This window comes from Anser cygnoides, chromosome 1, assembly GCF_040182565.1.
Source record: "Anser cygnoides isolate HZ-2024a breed goose chromosome 1, Taihu_goose_T2T_genome, whole genome shotgun sequence".
NCBI classification, from domain to species: domain Eukaryota; kingdom Metazoa; phylum Chordata; class Aves; order Anseriformes; family Anatidae; genus Anser; species Anser cygnoides.
Genome location: NC_089873.1, coordinates 202,959,112 through 202,980,311, shown reverse-complemented (window position 1 = coordinate 202,980,311; position 21,200 = coordinate 202,959,112). Strand labels below are relative to the sequence as shown.

The 21,200-nt window shown below is 41.6% G+C and overlaps 1 protein-coding gene across 7 annotated transcripts in view; it reads right to left on the bottom strand.

Annotated features, from left to right (window-relative positions):
- Positions 1–254: 254 nt before the first annotated feature.
- NOX4 (NADPH oxidase 4) overlaps positions 255–21,200 on the bottom strand; it is a 117,814-nt gene continuing 96,868 nt past the window's right edge. For all 7 annotated transcript variants that reach the window (XM_048076500.2, XM_048076498.2, XM_048076501.2 and 4 more), the window contains 5 exons: positions 18,894–19,013; positions 15,260–15,368; positions 14,654–14,722; positions 12,463–12,563; positions 255–7,432 (listed from right to left, as the gene is read on the bottom strand). In XM_048076500.2, the coding sequence (XP_047932457.2) occupies positions 7,312–7,432; positions 12,463–12,563; positions 14,654–14,722; positions 15,260–15,368; positions 18,894–19,013 (520 nt within the window). In that variant the 3' untranslated portion in view covers positions 255–7,311. The remainder of the gene's footprint in view (positions 7,433–12,462; positions 12,564–14,653; positions 14,723–15,259; positions 15,369–18,893; positions 19,014–21,200) is intronic.

The window sequence follows — 21,200 nt, the reverse complement described above, 5'->3', positions numbered from 1 at the left end:
TCTGACTCAGCATCGTTCACAGATGTGATGGTCAATGTTGTGACATGGCCTCTTTCTGGCAACAGATCACGTATCACTGTTGTGCTTCTCCTTAAAGAGTTGGTATCTTCTTTGCTCAAACCTCGCTTCCTTCTTCCCAGCAGCTTGCAGAGTTTCTGTGCAGCACTGCTAATCTGGCTGCACTGAGAGCAGCTCAGGACACAGTCCACTCTGCATGCTCTCTGGTATTTTGTATTTCTCTTAGATTATTTAAGGGAGAAGAAAGGGCTCAGAGGTGTTATTCATTCAGTTCAGAAGTGACCCATTATCACTGTGCTACATTTCTAACATGCAAACACCATTACTCAGTACCAGCAGAGAATCCACTATCCCTGAAAAAGAAATGACAGGCTCTTTGGAAACAGACAGAAATGCCTTGCTGTCGATGAATATATTCTTGGCTACAGCACAAGGAGGAAGTTTTCGATCTTTCTCCCCCACCTCTCATCCAAATTTCTTCCCCAGGGTTGTAGAGTATGAGACGAGCAACATGACCTTGCAATGACAGAATTTTAATGTGTGACTGGTGCACCAAAAGCAATGCAGCAGCATCCCTCTTCTCAGTGTTGCTATGTACACTACACATTTATGTAACACTGCTTCTCATCTTCAAGGCTGTCTGTACCTAGGGTCACAGCAGCAACGAACACAAAATGTATTTATTAAACCATTAAGGCTACTGACAGCTAGCACGGAGAACTATATACACAGAAATTTGGTGAAAAGGAATTAACACATAAAGCCATGCCCAACCCAAAAGCTGCAAAACAGAACTAGGTAGTTCTTGAAACAGGTTAACTAGAAAGAGTCAATGATGAATTTATTTCAAACAAATTACTTATTTTGAAGGCATTTACTAAAATATACTAGTTTTCTTCTGTGCTTAGCTTCGAGTAGTGCACTGCAAGGCTATCTCTTTGCATACATTAGTTCTCAAATCCCAGGGAGACTTTGCATTCACATCAGGCAATGAGGTTTGCTTTCAGTGTCTGGAATTTAGGAGCCAGGAAGAATGACTCCCTCCTTCCCCTTTGCTTCCAGGTTCTAAATATTTCAGACTGCTCACTGCTGGAATTTATCATCCTCTCCTGCCCTCCTTGGTTTGCTCCTCAGTTGACAGCAATTCTCCTGAAGCTTCAGGAGCTACTCATGGCTTCCCCCTCCTGGTATGACAGTGCAGATCATTAGGAAGATGGTGCAGATTTCAGGCTGCTGGACAGGCAGATTTTGCCAGAAAAAAAAAAAAAAAAAAAAAAAACAGAAAGAGCATTTGGAACATTCTTAGCATTGTTTGTAAGGTCTGACACCCTCAGAAACCCAAGGGTTTTGTTAAGAGACAACCTATAATTGGGATGAGTTGCTTTCACCAGCTTTCTCCCTGTATCCTCCAAATAATGGGAGAGATCCTTTGCTGTTTGTACAGCATACAAATACAATCCTTCTGGAGAATATAATGCTACACTACAAACCTTGAGCATCCACTGCAATTTTGGAGCTATTCATAACCTCAGAGGAAGTGCACAGCATTCCACAGGACCAAAACAGATCCCCATCTCCCTTACAACATGGGTGATACAGCTAGCAGAATACTAAACCTTTACAAATGCTCAGCCAGCTCTTGAAGACGCATTTGTTGCTCAAAACCTTTTCTAAGAGCATTCATTATATGTGTCAGTCTAGCAGAGGACTCAGGGTTCAACCTTAAACGATGCTAGCTAAACAATCTTTCCTATGAAGGAAATTCCAGACTTTCTGGGACTTACTGTGCTTAGTAAAGGAACAGGTTCTTCATGGGAATGAAAAGTCTCATTTCAGCTCCATGTATGTATCCGCTAGTGCACCATCACAGTGGCCTTAATGAAATACACCAGCAGCAGAGATGACTCAAACCCCAAATCACCATTCAAAGTTGAGACCTCAGCTGTATTCTATATATCCCTGATAAATGTACATTCATTACAGAAAAGCTCAGTTCAGCACAAGCGCCACTGGCATTTTGATTAAACTTTGCTGTTAAATCATCTTTGTTAAAACAATAAAACTGCTTTTATTTGTGAGGGGTGGGAATTTTGCAGACAAATCTTCTCTGCATAATCCAGAGAAGAACAGATCCAGCTTGTCTTAAATCACACTGGCATGTTTATGAAATGATTGCCAGGCTGAAGTGAAAATTAATCTCCCTAGAAGCCCTTTTATTTTTTAAACAAGTAAACATTGCATTTTAATAACTTTGTGTCTGCTCTGACTTAAGGGGCTCAGGCTCCTACTGACAATGACTAGTTAGCCTCCTGCCGGCTTCTCTAAGCAATGGCTTAGAGTTTGAAACTATAACCTAGCGTGTTAGTATTGTGTAGAGGCTTTTCTCTTAGGCTTCTGCTCTAAAAACAAATTTCTTACCAAACCATTGCTTCTCTGATTTTTTAGTCTTTTACAGCTGAATTACTATGCCTCCAGGGGCCAGTCTACCACTCAGATTATCTACCCCTTCTCAGCCAGCTCCAAATCACTTTCTCACCTATGTGCTAGAAACATTAGGGGCAAAGGAATGATTCTGCACCTGCTTGCACTGGCTGCACAACACACTCATGGGTTGCTCTGTGCTTATATCAGACTCTGTGCATGCGTGCAAGCATATGCAGTACCTCTCTCACCTGCAAGCCACATCTAGTAACAAGACAGGTGAAGATCTGAATAATGATGGGGACTGAGTGTTGAGGTAGCAAGCCCAGTACAGGGATGCAGTGTGTGCACACCCCAGTGCTAGTGGAAGCTGAATGTGTGCAGTGCTTTCATACACATCTTCCATCCCATCAGGCTCACGTGGGCAGGAGTCTTCAAACAGAAAGAGGGTTTATCTCCCTTCCCTTCACAGCAACTGCTCTCTATTTTTTTTGAGGCAAAACAAACAGCATTTCGCAAAAAAGCAGATTTGACTTAAACTTTCTACCAGGTCTGTAAGCAGTGCAGTCATCAGCTAAGAGGCTGTGGTACACCCTGGTCTCCTCATCCTAGCCCAGGTTCAAGGTTGCACGGAGGGGTCTCTCATACTCCTTTTAGTCCCATCTCCTAAAAGACCTGATAACAGACCAAGGAAGACTTTTCATGCACTCAGTACTGTATGCAGAAACAGGGCATGTTAGGCGAAGTGCCACTCCAAATTGCTGGAATAATCATCATGGAGAGAGAAGGACTGGCCTGCAGACCTCAGAGGTGAAGGTCACTCCCCATCAGGCCTTCCCACGCTCCATCAGGGCTCACCTCTGCAGCCCTTCACTAGGGCAGTGAACATTTACTCAGACAAGTAATCTCAGTGCTGTGGGAACAGGATTGCTCAAGTAAATCTGACTCGCCCAGCTGTTAGCTGTGTAAAGCCCCCGGTCTCTCACTGCTGTATGAGAGGGCTGGACTCTCCTTGCAGAGAAAGGGTTTGGCTTCAATCATGGCATGAAAACCCTCCCGTTTTAAATAAACATTTATGAATCCTGAAACATTTATGATGAATAAAACACAAAGACCCAATGAGTGGTCTGAAGTTTTGGGACAACTAAGCGAGAAGTGGCATAACACAGGGTGGGATCCTTCCCCTGCCAGCAGGAAGCTTATGACAGACACTTCCAGGACTCAGTTTAATGCGTAAAGAGACATTCAGTTACGTAAATCCGGTTGATCTGTAAACGTGGAATTAAGTGCTGTCAGCCTTCACTTACTTGTCTGGCACCGAGTTAATATTTTCATGTACGCTTAGCTTACAGAGAGAAACACTGCATAGTTTAAAAGCAAGCTCAGCTCGGTTTTGCAAGCTAGTGACACACTAAAAAGCAGCAAGGAGAATGCAGCCTGACTGCCTTTATCAGTAACATTTGCTATTCCTGAAGCCAAGCCACAGCCACTAACCCTTAAACTTTCTGCTCCTCTAAAAAGCACAGCGCAAAGAAAAGGAAAAGAGCAACTGAAGCTTTTAACCTTTCCCCAAATCCATACTTATCCGGTCTAGCAATACCCACATGAGCAACAGAAAGGTTCAGTCAAACAAAGCTTTACGAAAAATAAAGCACAAACACTATTGAATAGCAATTACACAGACCTTTTCACTGCAGGTGCACAGAAGTGATCCCGAAAACATTAATTACTCCTCACAACACTCCAGACAGGTAGACAGTCCCCAGCCTGTTTTACAAGTAGGTCAGCTGAGGCTGGCGTAGGACAGAGGCAGAAAGAGGAGACCATGCCTCTGCCTGCATCTTGCTCTGACAGCACTGCCTCATGTAACAACAGGAGATAACATTCCTCCACACAGTGTCAGCTCCTGCTAGAATTCAGAGCAAAAGCACAGGACTATTATTATTAATTATAAAACAGTACCTATGTAAGAGCTGAGCCAGACAATATCATCTGTTTTAACGCAGAACCAACTACAAAACTAGCTGCTCATTATACAGTGATGGAACCGGTATCTATCAGAGAGGAGATGTGAAACCACAAAGAACATCGTGATTAGATGACTCTACACCGTATTTAAAAATCATTAGACACCAGATCCTAAAACAAGAGGAAAATGATCGCTGTGTGGCTGTAGTTAACAGATGCAGTCATGATTGCAGTCATGCTTTAAGCTAACTGCAAACAAACACAAAAGCCGACAGTACAGGCAATACCTGACATCTATGCATTTTGCCATCAGTGTTATGCTTATTATGAAATCCATGGAGGCAGTGTCAGAAATATCAGTGATTAAAAAGGATCTGATCTTAGTGATCTGATACTTTTCTGCATACCTCCTGTTTTACAGGGACAGATGAAGGAGATCCAATGGGAAAACAATGATCCTTCCAGCCTCAAAAATAATTAAAATCAGTAGCTGCAATGTAGGCTCCCATCTCACACTGCATTTCTATTTTGGCTTCTCTCTCCTCTAGGCTACTTTAAGAATTCTCATCAGTAGGAATAAGTCCGTCTCTCTTTCTTTCTTTCCCTTCTGAATTTCAAATTGGGCAGAGCCAGAGGCAGGAACTTCAGTGCAAAGTCCAGGCACTAAGAAACACATCCCCGTGGGGCTTTGCTGCTGCACTTGGGGCAACTCCTGAGCTGAAGCTGCCAAGGCAAAGACCAAACTCATCTTCACTAGTTACACGTACAACATGCCAATACACCACCTACCAGAAAAATGCTTTCCTCTGAACAATGATAGTGATAGACTCCTGTACAGAGCTTGTGCTGCGAGCTGAAAATAAGTAAGTCTTTCTTACTAAAATGAAAAATGCATTCATTGGAAAGCAGTAAACTGAATCAAATGCACTGTGCTAAATACAGGTGAACCACAGGTATGAGAGATGATGAGATATTTTACATCTGCTTATTCTGCAGATGCTACAGGCTTTGTTTCCAAGCTTCTGCTGAAGATGAAGGGCCAGGTTTTCAGCAAGTGTAAAGCAGTGCTGTTGTATTCAGATGCACTGGAATGATTCCTGTTAATGCCAGCTAAGTGTCTGACTCAAGCTTAAATGTCCCCTTCTCAGCAAAATAACATAAAAAGGGTAAAGAGAAAATAAAGGAAATTGAATTGGCTATTGAACTTAGGGAACAAAATATTGCTCTTCAGAACCAAAAAGTTTTCAAGTGCTTGTTTCAACCCCTAGCCTTTCCTTGGCACCTATCAGCAGTCAGAAAAACAGCTGTAATAAGGACAGGGAAGAAGAACTAAGTTTGAATGTTTCAGATCCTCCCCTATGGAACATACTGAAAATATAAAACAGAGCAGGGGCTGTTCAGCCTAAAGAAGGGAAGGCTCCAGGCTGATCTCACTGTGGCCTTTCAGTACTTAAAGGGGGCTTATAAAAAAGATGGAGAGTGACTCTTTGCTCGATCAAATAATGACAAGACAAGGGGGAATGCTTTTAAATAAAAAGAGGGGAGATTTAGCTAAGAGGTTAGGAGGAAATTCTTCACTCAGAGGGCAGTGAGGCCCTGGCACAGGTTGCCCAGAGAAGCTGTGGATGCCCCATCCCTGGAGGTGTTCAAGGCCAGGTTAGATGAGGCCCTGAGCAACCTGATCTAGTGGGTGGTGTCCCTCCCTGTGGCAGGGGGGTGGGGTTAGATGGTCTTTAAGGTCCCTTCCAAACTGAGCCATTCTATGATTCTGCAAAGTTTTGATCTGCACACAAGATGTCAAGAGCCACAGAAACGAAGGCCTCACTCCTACTCTGCTGTAGATCTGGCCGGATCCTGGTTGCAGGGACACCAGTGTGACTGAATAAACAAGCCTGACTCCAGTGAAGGCAGTCCAAGGATCACAATCAACCAAAGACAATCTGCAATTTCTAAAACTGGATTTTCAACCTGCTTCATTGTAAGAACAAACAGTAAGAACATCTGAATGCTTTAATAAGTATTTGACATTCAGGGCACGTGAGTGCAAAGTGAGTGCAACTTCCATGTTGAGCGTGTGGTATACTAAAACATCATGTCCTGTCTCCTCTTATTAATTACTTTTTTTTTCTCCATCTTTCTGGCTGCACAAATCACACTTCTTTTGCAAACTCACTGAACGCTGAATTGATGCAAGATACAGAGTTCTCCATGTACAGCTGTTTGCTTGCCAAAAGGCTGTGATACACATGGCTGAGTCCGCCCACAGGTGCTACATCATTGTGCTTGCTTTTCCATAGGTTAATTTCCGTCTTTGCCTAAATTCCTCCCTTTCTTCCATTCAAGGTGGGAATACTGACACCCATGACAGAAGCAGACTAGAGTAACACTGTATATTTGAAATACAGAATCTCAATTCCGCAATGCATAAAATCTTTAGTATGGAGTGTCTCCACCCCAAAGCCATAAGGTTTGTATACCAACAAAAGCAATAGGTCTTTGAAATGCACTGTGTTTTGCCATTTGGATTAACCTGGGGTTTAATTTACTGATCCAACTTCAGAGGGCTGAAGTGGAAGAACATTCCACATTGTCCTTCCATTGGCTTTTAAAGCAACTGTGTCCCTTCCCAGTGCTTGTACTTTTCGTTTAACAGAAACAACTCCAAAGAATCACTGCTGCCACAAATACTGTGTGAGCACATTTGGCTTTGAGCATAAGCACTTATTATTTGTTGGTATACTGCCATGTCCATCATTTTCCAGACTCTTAAATAATCATAAATAAGAAAAACTGTGCTATTCTTTGGTACATTTCTGTCTGTTTAAACCACAGCTGAACTTTTAAGTTGTACAAACAAAAAATTGCACTTTTATCTTCTAGAGACTCTTGCTAGTCCAACAGATTTCAGCTGAAGGATTCTTTATTATACTCAAACCTTGTCCCATAAGAGTTGCTGCTGTTGCTCAGTTTATGAAGTATCTTAGAGATTTTGTTTGGTCCACAACAGAAAACTCCAATGGTCTTCCTGAAAGAGAAAATAAAAAAAGTTACGACATTGCAAAGAAGCAAATAGTAACAATTGACAGAATTGGGTTCTGGTTTCACAGTATTATAGAAATGCCAGCTATGTATAGATTTTAGGGTGAGAACAACTCACTAGGTCATGTAGCTGGTATTGCAGAAGCCACTAGATCTCTCCCAAGTATCCCCGCATCACATCCTCTTACTTACTTGACGACTAAGATGACTCTTGCAAAAAAGAACCTCATCTTAGTCTCAAGATACAAAGCAATGAAAAGCTGCTAATTAATCACTTTTTTGTTGTTAAAAAACGTGTCTTACTCTAACAACTTTATTAGTGTAACTTTTGATTTACACCTGGTAGGAGATGTAGTCACTAACAGGGATTCGTCACACTAATGAAAACAGAGCACTACTAACCCATGATTATTTCTGGCAGCAGCAGAACAACTTTACCACATTAGTTTCACATTAGCATGCAATCTTTCCTCCAGTAGCTGTACTGGAAAGCCTTGTGAAAAGCCAAACACAGAATAAGATCCTCGTTCATCATCCACAGCTATCAGGCCAGGTCCATTACAACAAGTCCACTGACAGCACCACTTTGCACTCTGATCACCTTAAACACAAGCTTTAAGTCAGACTCATGGTCACACAGCATCTAGGGGCGCCAGGCAATAGCCAGCAGTAGAACAGGGCAAATACACAACAGCAGGACTGAGCCACTCATGATATTCATCATCTCCCTTTCCTTGAAAGATGAGGAGAAGAGCAAGGAAGGAGCAAGGAAAGAGGATGTGGTACTGTCTCTTATATATTATTTAAAAAAAAAATCCTTCATCTTCCGGCTGAAATTGTGCCACTGCACAGAAAAATCTTAAAAGATTTACTGGGATGGAGAGAGAACATAAGGGGGAACATGGCTCTAACTATTATGATTTACAGCACTCACCAGGAGGCTGGTGACTTTGAGTTTTGGTCCTTGCCTCCAGGACTGTTTCACTATTTTATCCAGTGACTATTTAACACAAAATATCTTAGCACATGAGGATACTCAAATACACAGTTTTAAGCTGCCTGTGTATATGTTTGGTGAAAAAAAGGAACTAATGCATATAAAAAGAAATCTTTGATGCATACTGCCAAGTGTATGTCACTGATGTTAAACAGCAGTGCAAATAGCATGGCAGCCCATGTTACACCACTGGACACAAACACTGGCATGGCACACCTGAGGACTCAAACATCAGAAGGCTTCACAAGGTTACAGAGGTAAGTGCAACTATGTCCTTGTGCAGGTACCTCACAATGCTGACATTTTAACTGACATACATTACATCATCTCTTATATCAATCCACGTCAAATATTCATAACTCATACTTTTCTAAATTTTACGTATATCTATTAAACTTTCATGCCCTGGCAGAACTCCTCTTAATGGCAAAGGGTGTTGCGTTGGTGGCTGGATTGGCAGAAATAATGAGAACACTATTGCTTGTTGTTCTCAAACAAGATTTCTCAGCACTTGCAGAATCTGAACATCCTCTGTTCTGTGCACAGAGGAAAAAAAGGGTGCGTAAGCTGGCAGCAAGAATGTTTTCTACCACGTATTTAATTGAGAGAATTAATGTTATTGTTTTCATCAGTCTAACTAGTATAGACAACTGCTAAATAAAAAACAGAGATCATCTGTCTCTCTCCCTCTTGTTTTATGTGTATATATATATATATATATACACCTCTTAAGCACAGACATATCTAAGCTGCACATAGTGCTGATGTACCCCCCATCCCAGCAACAACCTTCCAAGGTACACAGAATTTTGGGGCAGTAAACAAAATCAGAGAAAGGTAAAGTGATTTACCTAAGGTGTCACAAGAGGTTTGTGGCTGACTTGGAAGAGCTCCTGGCATTGCCCCATATAGCGAGCCAGAAGCTCTCAAGTGTTCTTCCTACAGATACCCAGCATCGGCAGCTGAATATTATGCTGCGTACTACTTACCTCCCACAATTCACCCCACATGTCCTCCCCCACCTACACCCACCACTTCCCTGCTTGCAGATACTTTCCTCCCTGCCTCACTTGGTTCCTGCCTGGTTTGCTGCAGCACAGGCTACGACACCAGCAGGCAGGGAGCTGAAAGCAGCTCCTGCATGGAGCAGCACGCTACTGCCCTGAGCTGATGGGATTTAATTGCCTGTCACTTGTTTGGGTTAATGCCTCACCTTGCTGCCCAGAGCAAAACAGAGAGGTGTTGCTGGGACATAACGTCTGAAAATCTTTTAAATAACACTGGCATGTTTACAATCAAGAAAGCTGTGCTATAGGCCCTTTTTTGGAATAATTATAAATATTAATAAAGGATTTTATTCACTCAAATCACTACGCAAGTAAGTATCCTGTCAAGACTTCTTAATGTTCCTATTGGATGAGTAGGTCAGCACGTATTCTTACATCTGTTTTATGAACAGTGGGAGCTGAGGGAGAGCTGAAATACTTTGCAACCTAGAGAGGAGAGACTCAAGACTTGAAATGTTCCAGTTTTAAATCCCACATTCATTCCTAGAGAGAGGTATCTCCTTTACAAAGCATGGGAAATGTGTCACGGTGCTCCACGCCTTCCTCTCCTACAGATATTCATGTCTTTTTCTGGGTCAGTCTCCCATCTGGAAAAATGCAGCTATTTGAACAAAGCAAAACTGAGAAAGCATTTCAGCAACAGCAAAGCGAGTGTAAGCTTTTCACTCAGGACACAGCTGAACAGAAACAAGGCTACTGCTCTGTCCCCAAAAAGACAGCACGAAAAACAAGACAAATAATTTATTACATAAACTATCCCAGTGCACATCCTTGTGACTGCAGGTGTCATATAAAATATCAACAGTAGATGGCATGCGTCTGCTCCACTTAGTTTGGAGGGAAGAGTTAGGAGCCTGAGGCCGGGTTGTCCCATGTCATGCTCTGAAGCTCTGGCAAAGCTCAGACACTTACAAATGCACTTTGGCTATTTGGGACCCAAACAGCAACAACAGCAACAATTCACAAACCGCAAACCAATCAGATGGCTAAACTGATGAGAGGTTTGCCAGCTGTGTGTTTACTTATGCACAGCTTTGACTGAAGTCACAAGATAAAAAATGGAAAATATCTAGGCTTCTTGGCTGCCCATAAACAAGCCCAAGGGGATGACTGCAAATACATGCGAACATCTGAACGCTGGCACCAGATGCTGGAAAAAAACTTGGTTACCCAGCTCTTTTTTTGGTCTCCATATAGCAGCAGGGTTGTTTAGGTGGAAAGTTACTCAGAAATAAGAACTGAAATAAAGTTAGCAGGAGACCAGGAATTAGACTACAGAGAAAAATGGAAGTTTCTGTCTTGTCCAGGGAAACATAATATTCATCTGTAATATCAATGTTTCTGTAGTATTGCTGAGTTACAGGTTGCACTGTCTATCATGTCACACATAACTACATCTATAGAAACAGACCTATATCTCTAAATTGTGATAAGGGGGTGACAAGTGGTGAGAAAGCCTACACCTCAGCAAGCTGCAGGATGATGAAAAGAGGCAGGACATTATTTAGGTAATAAGAGACACCTTGCTTGGAAATGGTGGTATAATTTAAAGACCTGACGTGAAAATGCAGAGGAAATTTCACTTGAAGGTCTAATTAGACATAATGCAATGGAAAGCACAAAAGAAAAAGCAAGTATGACTACCACTAATAGCTTCATCTATATTATGTGCACTTGCAGCCTTGCAAGGAAGTGGCAGAAGCCTCATGGTTTTCATCTTTTAAAACTGGATTCACACAGTTAAGCAAAAAAAGACATTAGAATGGAGCAAAAAGAGGTTAGCAGTCCCCTATGCAGGAGCCTGACCCAGAGTCAACTTGCTTCTCTGCCCTCCCTATCTCCCCACCTTTCCCATGGCTCTTTACTACTGCCCTACTTGAAGTAATATTCATTTGCTCTGTAGCAGCCTTTGGGGCATCCTTTCCACAACACCCTCTAGGACCTGAACACAATATACATGGCAGCAGCAGCTTATACTGCCAACAGTGATGCACAGTGGTGCTCAATATTTCTTAAGATCCAGGGCTCCAAATCCTCTAGTCATATTCAGCTCCAGAAGACTCAATAAGCTACAGGCAACAGTTCACAAGTGAAACAGAAGACAAAAACATTGTGAGGGAAAGGTCTGTAGGTGAAAGGGACCATAAGAGTACCTCTCAGTCTGGTGCAGCCAGAATACCTTCAATAGCTACTGCAGGTGGCTTGCAGCTCCTACTCTACTGACTTTGCCAGAAGCAGATTAGGGAAGACTCACACAGTCCTGTCTACCAGATCAGCTTTTGAGTCAGGAAACTGCCAGTAGGGTGTAACATAATCAACCAACAAAGCTGAATCTGGAAAAAGACATTCCATAGTCTAATTGCATGTCTTCTGTTTTACAACATTCTTGTTTTAGACCACAGTATGTTCGCCTAGCACAGTAAAAAGGCACTGCCAGGTCTTAACAAAGAGTAAAAAAGTGCCGGGAATCTCCGAAGACAATATATCCTCTGAATAAAAACAATATAGGACAGCCAGATTCTTCCTTGTGCAATTTATTTGTTGTAATCCAATACTATAAATCATGAAAATTATAGGAAAAGTCGGTGATTTTAAAAACCTGCAGCTTTATATATAGAAACAGCCTATGTTGCAAGCAAGATATTGCAATGGATAAAAACATATGCAATCCCTGTGCAGTGAGATGAAAATCTATTACTTTTATTTTCTGGGCCACTGAACATCCTAAGCTGCATGAAAAGATGAACTATGCTGAGTTTTTAAAAAATAAAAATGTTTCTGTTTGTGCAGGCTATCTCTCAGAGCAAAATACCAGCTAATTTCAACATCAGTAGCTTGAACATTAGACTCCAAGATAGAACTCAAAAAAACATTTTCATACAAACAGAGCTGCAAAGACCTAATATCTCCATCCTTCAAACTGGGGCAACCCTCCAGCAGACCGGTACTCACCGCCTGTTACACTTTGCTATTTCATCGAAGAGGAGCTTCCACCGGGGTCGTCCAATCAAAAGCCTCGAGTTTAGGGCTTGATATTTTTCACCAATTATTTTCTGCAAGAAACAAAGAACTGCAAGCTGCCTGATTTGCAGATTGCCTCACATCACCCAGGGCTCCCATTTCTGACATTGCCTGACTTACCGTATTGCTGAGGTGTAAAACCCAAGCACAAGTATCAGACAGTTGTGATTAAAACTGCAGCCATTTCATACATCAATACCTCTGCTCACTGCCTTTTTCAATGGCTCTCCTTGGTGTTCGTTATACATTGTTCCTCTTGCAGCTGCTCATTAATCTCCCCATTACTTTTAAACCAATTTATTTAAGCCATAAAACAATAACTACGCTCCTATTATTCATTCCCTCATTGGCCTTTAATGCTTAGCTGGAAGAAACACTGCTGATGCAAAAATCATATTTCTGTCTGAAGAATTTTTTTTTTGACTTCGTACAAGTTACTATTAAGATGACTAGGCCTGAAAAAGTAACAAGGGAAATCTTACATTTCTCCCTGAGAGTAGTTTGCCAGCTGCTCTGTGCTGCCTCAACAGCAGAAAGCAGCCAAAACTGGTCCCCAGATGGAACCCAACCCACTGCAGCAATGCTAATGCACCAGCAATTTCATAAGGTCAAATGCCCTTCCACTGCAGGGGCATTACCTTTCCTTGTTTTTTGTGTCCTAACACAACAAGAAGGCAGAGAGGAATCACATCTTCTCTAGCATCCCACATTCCCTCCGCTGTGGAGCGATCTGAAACATGGCTCACACCAATGCAAACACAGAGCCTTGGCCAATTCATCCTCCTCTGGCCTTTTATATTCAAGAGGCATTTGCTGAAGGATGGGATTGACTCCCTGTTGTCACAAAAGCATACTGCTCCCAAGCAAAGGGAGCACAAAGCGAAACTGCCCTAATTTTGGTAGCAGTCAGCACTTGGATTGACATCAGTGAACACATAAGCTGTAAGGCAATGGAGAGTTGAGTTTAACACCCCCTTTGAGAAATCATCATCAGCATTGTAGTTCATGCCAGCTTTGTTCAACAGCCACAAAAGAAAAGTGACTTTAAAAAAAGACTTAAAACGAAGTTGACTTTAATAATAAATTCAGTAGCTGCTTGATACACAGCATCAGAAAACTTGCTTTGAATTGTCTGTCATTACAATCTTGCTGTGTCATTGCAATGCGATCCTGTTCAAGGTTTCGTTTTTAACCTAACCAGGTTAAAATTTTAACCACAGCAGGTTCACAATTAGATATTTTCAAGCGCACCATTCAAAATGACGTATGTCATCCAGGCATTACAGCTGTGGAGCACTGTTCATAACTGCTGTAGCTATCACATCATCTGGACTACTGGATAGCATTCCTACCAGAGCTGTGAATGTTACGCTTCTCTACCTGATACCAGGCAGATCAAAATCCTTTGGGCATGGTTTCTTACTGCATTTCACATTTTGTAGTAGTTGTTAGGCTTGGTCCCGGGCCCACTGCAGTGAATGGTAAAGTTTCCAGATGCAGCTGGGTAAAGAATCAGGCCCAGGTTTATGTGCTAAATAATGTAAAATGAAGATCATAAGCATAAATAGCTATGGGAGATTCCAGGAGCTGAAGAATGAGCACAGTTTTGGGGTTGACAATGTATGACAACTGACAGTTAACTTACAGTCTCATCTATCAAGCACTTTGTAACTTTTTTTGATATTTCAGGCAAACAAAAAAAAATCAAAGCTTTAAAAAATAGCTAGCTTCTCTCAAAATATTTGTTTTAAAAGAAGATTTGAGCTTGCACGCTGCTACAACTATTCTTTTCTGATTCTTAGCCCAGCAATGATGCAGATTTCCCATCAAACCCTGCCAACTGTCTGGTCTGTGGCCTGGCCTGGAAGGACCTCTTTCCTAGAAAAGGAAGATATGGATTTCTGCCCACATATAATCAAGTTAAGGCTACTAGACCAGATTCTTTTATGCGGTAGGGATGGACTTGCTCTCTTGCCCTAGCAATGAATCAATCACTTGAGTTTACGGCCTCATTTCCTGTTTTTACCATCTGCAATAATTCTCTTTTGCATATGACTGACAGTTTGCATTGTCTGCTACCCCAAGGTCTAGTTTGGTTTACAAACAGCATTTAGCCACATACCTGTATTCCATCTGTTTGACTGAGGTACAGCTGGATATTTATATAGTCTGGTCGATTCTCTTGCCAAAGCTGGGAGGATGATAAAAACAGCTAGTGAAATAATATCCCTTCTTTAAAGGAAGTATAAAGTCACTTGTGCCTACTATCCTGATGGACTCAGGTTTCAGCATCAGTGAAGTAAGTTTTTTAATGAAGACGTGCTTACATAGCACCCCTTTGTGCACTACGGAATGTTGCACATCATGCTGTGTGCAAAATATTATTTTAGAAGGCCACGTTCCTTTTAAAATCCACCTGAAATTGTACACCCCCTCCCTTCTTAATCTGTCTATGATCCAAAAAGCAAAAGGCCACTCAGACTCCCCAACCTGCATGTTCTTCTTCCATCTCATAAATTTCACAGATAACTGTCCAGCAACACTGTGCAATGAAATACCAGTGAGACATAAACTGGCTTATGCAGCTCCAAGCACAAATGGATGCTGGACCAGGTAGCCTAGGCAGAGCTGAAGTTCGCTGGTATTCCTTATAGCATGTCACTTGTGTTGTGTGGACATACCCTGCATTTATTACATTATTGGCATCCCTCCAAGCAACACCCGTTACCTTGTCATGCAGCATACAGAGCAAATCTGCAAACCAGCGGAAAGATTCAACATCCCTGCACACCCAAATGAAGTAGAGTCTTCTCAGCTTGTAGCGTTTCCAGCCGTCACTTGAAAATGAAATGTTTGGGGAATTAAAAATTATCATTTAAAAAGGCAACGTTAACTAAGTTGCTTCATATTCATTAGTGGAAACGCGAATTTCCATTAAAAGCCAACTGCTAAGTTGTTCTTCATCCTATGATAGATCAGACACTGAAATGACCAACGTGGTCTATTAGGATGATCCTGGGAATACTAAATCTCTAGTGCAGAGCCAACGCCCCTCACAGCTCCTGTTTCTTCATTAGGAAGTTGTCAACTATATAGATGATCTGGGCTGCAAATATAGATTCATGTATCATCATCAGACTTTTATTTCAAAGCAAAGCAGACATTCCAAGTTTAAGTGTATTATGTCAATTCTTCATTAGGTTTATAAAGCGACCCATAAGAGGAAAATATTGACAAATGCAATAATGTCAGGACTAAATTCTGCCAGTATATGTGAAAGGCTCTAGTTGATTATAATTAATACTGCAGCAGAGTCACAAAGACCAAATCAAATCAGAGCTCCATTGTGTTAGGCAACTGTGAGATATAATACAGTCCTCTGAAAATGCTGGTGGGTAAAAAGCAGTCATGGACAGATTCTGACATTTCGTTTAGAAAAACATGACTCTTATGTCAGATTTCTTATGCAAACAAAATGCAAATATAGCACAAAGGAAGTATTGGAATGAACTGCAATAGAAAATAGAAGTGAAAAAAAAATCCTGATGATTAATGAGTTCAAACCAAACAAAAATACCCAGGAAGTCTTTTCTTAGTTAGCCAATGCTGTTTGTGTTGTTCACTGAAATGGCCAGTGAACAAATTGTTTCCTCCTTCTCCTCCTAAATTAATGTTCAGATGGAGAGGACCATAGAATGGCAACTTCAAATACCAGTCCCAGGAGCCAACCCCAGCAGAAAAGCTTCATAACACACCTCACCACACTCACTGTGCATTATTCGAACCGTAAGGTTGCCAGCATACTCAGCCAGGGTATTGCACTAACAAATACACACAAAGGATGGCTCCAACCACTGTCTCACCTCCCCATGCTATTAACCTCCACCATAAGCATGAGGAGCAGAGACATTTTCAGCCGCATGTAGCGGCTGAGAACTCACCTTTTATGTGATCCCTCCCTTACAGAGAGAAAAAAAAAATGCACTAAGACTGGGGAGGAGAGTGTCTTTCAAGTCCTGACCAGCTTTTGTATTTGTAAGCTGTTGACCTGTAGAGTAGGATTTCCTCCATCTTCTTCTGTCTGCCTCTAAGACAAACCCTTAGGAAGGGTCACAATCTGGTCAGATGTGACAAGATAACTACAAGCAGTAGCAAGGAAAATAAGTGCCTTTCACCATAAAAACGGACAAAAGAAGAGAAAAATGCAAGGAATTTTGTACGGAATTGCTGTAGCTCAGTAACAAAACACCACTCCTGGTGATGAAACACTGCAGCTGGACAAAGAGGCTGGATGGCTAGATTTCAAGAAACAAGTCAAGCATAGATTTAAAATCTCACCTCACATACACATGCATGGATCTACCTCCAGCAGGGTATATTCTGCACTAAAGGTGCAATCTCCCAGGTGCAGTCTCCCATTATAACCAAATCTACATGCACATAATGCTTCTTTCATGCTTCTAAATATTACCACTGCCCATAATAAAAGCTGTTATTTAAGGATCCTCCTGTTGCAAGCCACTAGCTTGCAAGCCACTAGCTTTTGTTAATGTAAGTCATGATTTCTTAAAAATAGGGCGCAGGGTTCAACAGCTAAGTGCAGTCAAGGGCAGGGGCAGGAATTAAATTGTGCTCATACAACAGGAACATAATTGAGCCGGAAACAAAATGCCTCTCCATCTCGACAGGGTTCTGATCTCCCCCAGAACTGCCTGTCCTTGACACAACAGGACTGGCCTCACTGCTCTGCAGCGCTGGCATCATAAGGAAGTTTGCATTTTCACACCTGCCAATTTCTGCTTCTCAGCCAGGGCAAACACAACAGGCAGCTCATCCAGTACACTCGTGGTTTGTTGTAGATGTTTAAATACTGAGAATGAAAGCAGGCTGAGACTGTTACTTTTTTTCCTGAGTCACAGAATTATTCCCCTGCATAATGCTACAGTGCACAACAGGAAGATTGGCTACAAAGCCCGTTTACGAGATTGACTACTTGGAAGTAATTTACGGCTTTAACCAAAAGTGTGGATTACTAAAGTTTTTGGACATTAAGCTTCTATGGCAATGTCTGTGCAAGTTCTTATGACAATAACACACTGGCTGGGGCAGCCATCCCATTAACCCATTGGTCAATCCCATTGGTCAATCATTATGACCTGTGACATTTTAGCTAAATGCTGTCAAGGACAAACCATCCCAAGAAAAATAGTCAGCTTACCCATCTGGACTACAGGCTTTCAGAAAAATTGTACCCATGTTTCACATTCTTTCTATCTTTGAGAAGATGATCAATACGCTAATAGGAAAAGAAAATGAGAGAGCCCAAGATGGTCTTTGAGGGCTGCACTATGAGACAGGTGGGGCTGATGATTTTCTGAAGTGCTCAGCATTGCCAGGTCCAGCCCAGATCAAGGACAGAAGAATGTGGATGGCATTTAAAATCCAAGTTTTAATTTCTCTTTGGAGTTAGAGCTGGCCATTGGCATTTACATCTTAGAACAAATGCTTCAGCTGTGCATTGTAAAATCTTCCCAAAGCCAGATAGCCTTTCTACACTTCAGGGAAGGATTGCTGCTTTGGTTGGCTGTTTATACAGTGCCTATGAAACAGGGGTGCTTAAATTGTGACTGGAGCTCTTAGCCAATGCTCCAGCAATAAAAATCAGCAGCAATCATAAAAGCAAGCCTATATCATACAGTGTTAGATTTGGTGGAAGCATGTTGCCAGTGTGACAGAGAAATAGGAGATGAAACCTTCGGTCTGAACAAAGTTTGAAAGGTTTTAATTTAAAATAAAGGGGAAAAAAAAGTAAAGAAAAAGGCATACTTTAAAGTTTAAAATTTCAAATAGAGTCCAACATCCAAACACTACCTGAATCCAAGTCAAGCCCATTCCTTTAAAACCCTAAGCTTACACTTTTACAAAATCCAAACAGAACTGAAGAGTTGCCCTGCATTTCCAGCAGAAGAACTGTCACGACCTCCTGAATCTCAAAAACACACCAATGTAGTGCATCGCCTCCTCTAAGCAGAGACCGGGGGACAAATCTAGCTGAAGGGTTTGACTATAGCAAACATTAGTCACAGGTGAGGCTGGTGGTAGGATATAAACACTAGTGCAAGTGTCCCAGCTCATGTGCATTAGTGGCACAATTCTGCCAGAACTCTGTGTTACACAGCCTGTATGAAATTATTTATGCCCTCCAGGGGACAACCCGGTTCGTTACCTCTCTTGAAAGAAATTCACTTATGTTATGCCAGTATAAGTTTTGAAATACTCTCAAACCCCTTCTGACGTGCACTGCTATGGTATATTGGAGGGTGGAGGGAAGAAATGGCTTTAAAAATCTTGAGCTCACTTACAGCAGCGTGTTGAGTACCGATGCGAATGGCGTAACTCCAATACCACCAGCCACGCAGAGGCTGACCTCATAGTTCAAGGATTCCTCAAAGGGACTTCCAAAAGGTCCATCCACATACAGTCTGCAAGAAAAGCAAAAAGAACACTTTCAGAGAAAGCTGCAAAAATCAAAGGAGAGAGGGAAGGCAAAGACGATTGGAATTAAAACTCTACAAAGAATTTGTTTCAATATTTTATTACTCCTGGGATGCAAAATATGAAAACCTTTGTCCTTGAAAGCTTGATGTGGATGACTGTGGAGAGAAACCAATGTACAGGTGGCATGAAAAAATTGTGTCAGATAAAATCTCCTGGCACATTCCATGATTAGACAAGCCTTTTTAAATCAAAGCAGTGTAAATGACTAAATTATTACTGTCCTTTGTGTCTGGTATTAGAGGGCAAAGAAAGTGCTGCACTCGAAACAATAACTACTCAGTGTTATTATATATATGCAGGAAGACAGAGTTTGGCTAGCCCTGCCTAGAAGGTTTATCTCTTGAATATCAGGAATGTGATGTATCCCAAACATATATACCTGAAGAGGGGAAAAAAATCACTGAGATGTATCCCTTTGCCTCATGCCTCTCATTCTTAAAACAGTTTTGTCTACCTGTTTGTAAAGATCGCTTAGGAGACTGAGTTCCATTTCCAACCCATTTTGAGTATTTCAGAGAGTGCTGAAAGGTCAGCTTACTGTAACCTAAAAATGGGACTTTAGACATTCTCATAGGTTTGACCTCCAAATCTTCACTACTCTGCTGAAAGTCTGACCAAGGCCACCCACAGACACAAAGTTTATGGACAGTAATTTTTCTACTAAGACTCATATAACCCCCATTCTACCTACGTAACAGCAAGTGCATCTCCTGGCTGCAGTAATAGATTAATCTTTACAAATAATTACGAAGAAAACTTGAACAATACATTCGATTAAGGTTCATTCTGCGTATGAGTGAATTACTGGATCATCACATTTTAGGTAACCAGTGGGACCAGCGCTGTGTTCAGCAGCTCAGTGACAAAGTATTTGCTCACTGCAAGGCTGACTGAGATCAACCTTTGGCATGACTCCAGAAAAAAGCTCCAACATATACATTTTTATACATACTTGTGCAATTATGCAACTAAGCTAGGCACAGTGTACACCTAATAAATGGACATAGGCTTCTCCTTTATATCATCAGCCAGAGACTTAACCACTGAAGAGGCGTCTCTTTTCCCAGACAATGTCTTCCAACCTCTGATTCTTTCCTATTGAGGGCTGGCGTTTAGTTATAATTTAACATCCTACAGCCTGATCCTCTTTCTTTTAGCTTTGTGGTCTGACCCTTGGCATCTTACCAGTCAAGACAACATCTTGTCTGGGTTATCTTCAGCCAATATAGTCCTCTCCGGGAAATTTCTTCCAGACCTTTGCTACTACTGACATCTCAATGCCTTTTATGTTAGGCTCCTTCTTCTAAAGTTTCCTGTCCTAGGATGGCTAACTACCTACTTTCTGATGGATCTGGAGATAAATGGCTGATCCCTGTCTGTGCTCTGTCTTATGAACTCCTTTCTTGGGTCTTGGTGTCCTACCTGGAGAGAGAAGGAGAGACACAGGGCCAGTTGTACCTATCATCAGAAGGCATCAGAACTCCTGGCAATAGTATATAGTTAAAGTGCATCACTGAAATTCATAACTAATCAATCTGCAACCTAAATATGCTTATACTTATTTATGTCTTTATATTCTGAAGTCACTACTGTGTTATCTTGGGGAATCTCAAACCTTTACAACATCAGGTATGTTAGTACCACCACGGTGAGAATACACGAAAAACAAATTCACTCTTACTTAGGACAGATAAATTCTTTTGCATAATGGGGCCAAGAAAAACTCAACTCGATGTGTGCATACAATATAAACAGAATTTTAAGTGTCTTCTCATGAAATGCCTCCTGTTACATAACACTTTATTCCCCATTTGCTTAAAAAGGGTTTACTTTCCGCTAATGATATGAGACCACTGCTGGAGCACAGTGCGGCAGCAGCTGCTTTGAGAAATATCCTCAGCACTGCGTTGTCATTTGACTGAGGGGGTAAAGGAGCATCTCTTATTTAAACAAGCAGCAGGGGCAATGTAGAGAAACCCAACGTAGAAAGGTGTGTGGTCCAGGGACATTTTGAGAGAGGTCCACAAATGTTACGGGTCTCAGATGTGTGTCTCAACAGAGATCTAATTTGGGGATATCTGTGTGGGCAAGAAGGTGAAAAATCTGTACGG